This window comes from Eulemur rufifrons, chromosome 30, assembly GCF_041146395.1.
Source record: "Eulemur rufifrons isolate Redbay chromosome 30, OSU_ERuf_1, whole genome shotgun sequence".
NCBI lineage: Eukaryota > Metazoa > Chordata > Mammalia > Primates > Lemuridae > Eulemur > Eulemur rufifrons.
This window is the reverse complement of record NC_091012.1, coordinates 42,526,525-42,530,689: the sequence shown is the minus strand read 5'-3', so window position 1 is coordinate 42,530,689 and position 4,165 is coordinate 42,526,525. Positions and strand designations below refer to the sequence as shown.

General features: G+C 37.2%; 1 protein-coding gene across 1 annotated transcript; it reads left to right on the top strand.

The window, feature by feature from the left end:
* The first annotated feature begins 3,096 nt into the window (after window positions 1-3,096).
* On the top strand, window positions 3,097-3,915 carry LOC138378879 (olfactory receptor 13H1-like). The gene is given in 1 exon segment (XM_069464198.1): window positions 3,097-3,915. A coding segment is annotated over 1 exon segment (819 nt).
* The last annotated feature ends 250 nt before the right edge of the window (window positions 3,916-4,165 follow it).

Below are 4,165 nucleotides of genomic sequence, written 5' to 3'. Positions count from 1 at the left end.
CAGAAAAAAATATTATTCCAGGTTAGGTGGCCAAAACCAGGTAGTATGATTAAAATATTTGAATGGAAGAATCCATTTAGTCAAAGTAACATCAAAAGGATTTATTTTAGCAAACATCTTTGAAGAATTTCTTCTTTGCACGCTAGAGTGCCAGAGAAAACAGAGATGCTCAGATTTGGTCACAAAATTCAGGAGCTTACAGCCCCCAAAGTGTATACTCAGCCTTACCTCAGTTTTATAGGGTCTAAAGGCCCTCAAGCTAAAAAAACAAACAAAAAAAAAAAAACTAAACAAAAACAAAATTGTGTCTAATCTCTGTTGAATGCATAATCATACTCAGGAGAAAACATGATTGATCAATATAGCTATCATTCAAAGGACCCGGCAGACACAAAAATTGTTCCACAGTCATACTACAGTGAACATGTTAGTCTCCAAAATTCCTCAATATTAATCTTCATAGCACTACTTGAACATTTAACTTGTAAGCAGAAAAGAAAGTGAAAGAATGAAGAACTTCCCAGACAGAAGAAAGTCTCTCCTTTAGAAAGACTAGCTCTGGTTCCCCCCGCTCCACCCCGGCTCCCCTGCCACCATGTTTACTGATCAGGATCATTGCTATAAGGAACATTCACTGAAATTCTCATTAACCAAGTCAGAAGGAAAATGAACTTTATTTTAATGAGCTAAATATAGCAGATGTCTCTTCCTCCTCTTTCGTTTGTTCTCTCTCTGTTTGTATTGTGAGACTTAATTGCAAAGCAGGGACATCCCATAAGTCCCCAAAGTGGAAACTTTTCTTTAAGACTGAGGTCATTAATTCTTAAAGCAACACAAAATTGTCCAAATTTCCAAAGCTCACTCTTGCATTTGAATTGTGGTTCCTTTTCATGCTGCTTATTTATTTTTGGTTTTTAAGTAGACTATACCTTGGCAAATATCAATATTTTTAAAATATCTCAGTTTATTAATATTCAGAAAGGACAATTTCCTCAATTTATTTTTCTGTGTCTGGTAACAAAGTAACAGAATTTTGGATACTACAAGAAGAACTATCATTTTAATATTTGCACAGGTAAAGAAAAACTGCATGTCATGAACTTGCATCTATATTATTATTATGTATACTAGAGAATGAATTTTTTATTGTCTTTTGGACACCAACCTTTCATGATAGCCTTATTGCAAGCCACCTCTGTGTAAATAAAAGAAAAAGATATTTAAACAAGTAGAGATAAATGTGCATGATTCACCAGCACAGTTAACTCAAGATTTTCCAGCCTTATAACCACAACTGATAGGAAGATTTATTACCACAGCTGCTTGTATTAAACTTCTTTTCCTTGCAGTTGAAGGAATCAAATTTCTTCTTGGAGATTAGTCATTTGTGGGGGTGTCGCCAACTGCAAGATGCTTCTGTTATGAATGAGGTGCACTCCTCTGTTGCTGTCCTCCAGCCCTAAGTCAGTGAGTAATTTTCATCTCTTTATGTGTCTTTCCCGCCTACCATCAGGAAGAAATTTTAATGACTTACATAGTCAAACTTTCTTTAGTTGTTACTCAAACCTAAAACTTCAGATTTTATTATTTCTGGTAATGTGATAACCTTACAAGGAAAGGTAGGATGAAATGACATTTTGGTACATGTTTACAAAGATGAAATACAAACTGTAGGAAAAGTCTACATTGGGCGTGAAAGTGGGAAGGGAGCAGAAGTATCTCAGGTGGCTATAAATGTATCAGGTACTGTGCTAGGATATTTATAGAAATTATCTCATCTAATTATTAGAACAATCCTGCAAGTGGCTAGTGTTATTCCCATTTCACATATGAGGAAACAGACTTTCTCAAGATTGTGTACTTTTTTTAGTGGCTGAACCAGAATTTAGGCTTACATCCAGCTGGCTCCCTTGCTTTCTTTCTGTATTTCAACATACTGCTTTTGGGGTATGAAGAATTATCCAATTATGTACAGCACTAATGTAAATATACAGTATGGAGAGACTGATGCTGTGTCTAAATAAGAAAATCTTAAACCCGAAACAGACTTCAATTAGTCACCTCTTTCACTCCCTACTAAAATCACATAAAACTGAGAGGGCTCTGTTTTCTTTTTTAACACTTCTGGAAATGTACATACAAAATTTGCCTTATCCCTCTTCACAATTTCTGGTAACTGTAGCCTTCACAGAATCTTTCATCTAGTGAGATTTTCTCATTACTCTTTAAACTCTTGCTTGATACCATATGGAGATGGTAGGATCTGCACATAGTAAGCTTCTGTCAACTGAAGATAGATGTCAGAACAATTGAATAAAGAGTGAGATTTCAGTAAATCCACCAATTGCTTGGTTTATTGCATGTCAATTTGGCTGATGGTGTTTTTCCATTGAATTGGCTGATTGCGTTAGCTACATAGACATTTTCTAATTTACCATCCAAAAAAGGTTGAAAAGTAAAAAATTATTTCAAGCATTCACAACTGGATCCTTGAGTTTAAATTTTAAATTTATTTCTTAAATTAGTGAATCAATTTAAATAAAACTGATAAACACATTTTCAATAGGGAGAGGTAGCATATTTGCCTCTTTTGGGGGTGGGGGGGTCAAGGGTAAAGTCAATCATCTAGCTATGCCCCTTTATGAGAGTAAAAATTCTGTTTAACTCTATGTTAATTATTGATTGTCTTACTTGATCAGATATAAGTACCTCTATTTGGGCTGTAACAGTCCATACAACTTAATCAGTCTCCCCTGGCCATATAATTTTCTATGAGACAGAAAAGCAAGGAGAACATATATTTCCACCATGGGATACTTGAACAGACAAACCTAACCCGGTAAATCAAATGACATACAATAATTAGAGCTCCAGAACATGAACTGTAACAGGCTATCGAGATTCTCTTCCTCTTATTTCTTCATGTAGATGACATTATGTTTTGTCTCCTTTCCCAGCAATTGAGACAAGTAAATGGGCAGTCTAAAGAGAGACAATACCTCTGAAATGACTGAATTCATTCTAGTTGGATTTTTCCAACACCCTCAAGTCCAGACTGCATTCTTCTTAGGACTGCTGTGTTTCTACCTGGTCACAATGTTTGGGAATAGCCTTATTGTTGTTGTAGTGAGATGGGATTCTCGACTTCATACTCCCATGTATTTTTTTCTCAGTAACTTATCCTTCCTTGATATCTGTTACTCCACCAGCTGAGAGCCATATGTCTTGGCCCAATGTTTCAGGGACTTCCCCACCATCTCCTATTCCAGCTGTTATGCCCAGATGACCACATCCCTCTTTCTGGGGATGACAAAGTGTCTCCTCCTTGCTGTCATGGCTTATGACAGGTTTGTTGCAATCTCTAATCCCCTGCGTTACACTATCATTATGAACAATCAGGTGTGCATACAGTTGGCCTTGGGAACCTGGACCAGTGCCTTCTTAGTAGCAGTCACACCAGTCATTGCAATTCCTGCTCATTATTGCAGACACAATGTCATAAACCATTTTACCTGTGAGATCCAGGCCCGGCTGAAGCTCATCTGCTCAGACACCCCTGTCAGTCTGATCCTGGGTCTGGTAATCAGTGTGTTCACCCTGCCCCTGCCCTTCACCTTCATCCTCATTTCCTACTTCCACATTGCAGCTGCTGTGCTAAGGATCTGTTCTGTGGAAGCCAGGCTCAAAGCTTTCTCCACCTGTGGATCCCATCTGACTGTGGTCACTATATTTTATGGGACAGCCATCTACATGTATTTGAAACCTCAGTCAAAGGAATCCCAGGAAGAAGACAAAGTTATCTCAATATTTTATGGAGCAGTTACTCCCATGTTAAATCCTCTCATTTACACCCTGAGAAATAAGGATGTAAAAGGTGCACTTAGGAAGTTAGCCAAAGGAAATGAAAAATCCTAATAGCTCTCTTTAAACTTCCCCAATGTGCAGGAAAAACAACAAAAACTTGACTCATTTTCTCACTTTATGTTTTTTAAAACAAACAACAAAAATCTTGGTGAGTATTCTCTCCATGGTCACCACTAGGCACTCATTAACAAGTTTACCATGAATATTAACATATTGCCAAGCCACATTAAGACCCAAAGCCATGAATGTGCCCAAAACAGTTCACAGAGAGAATAATAGTAGTAGGTATGTGAAGTTGAGC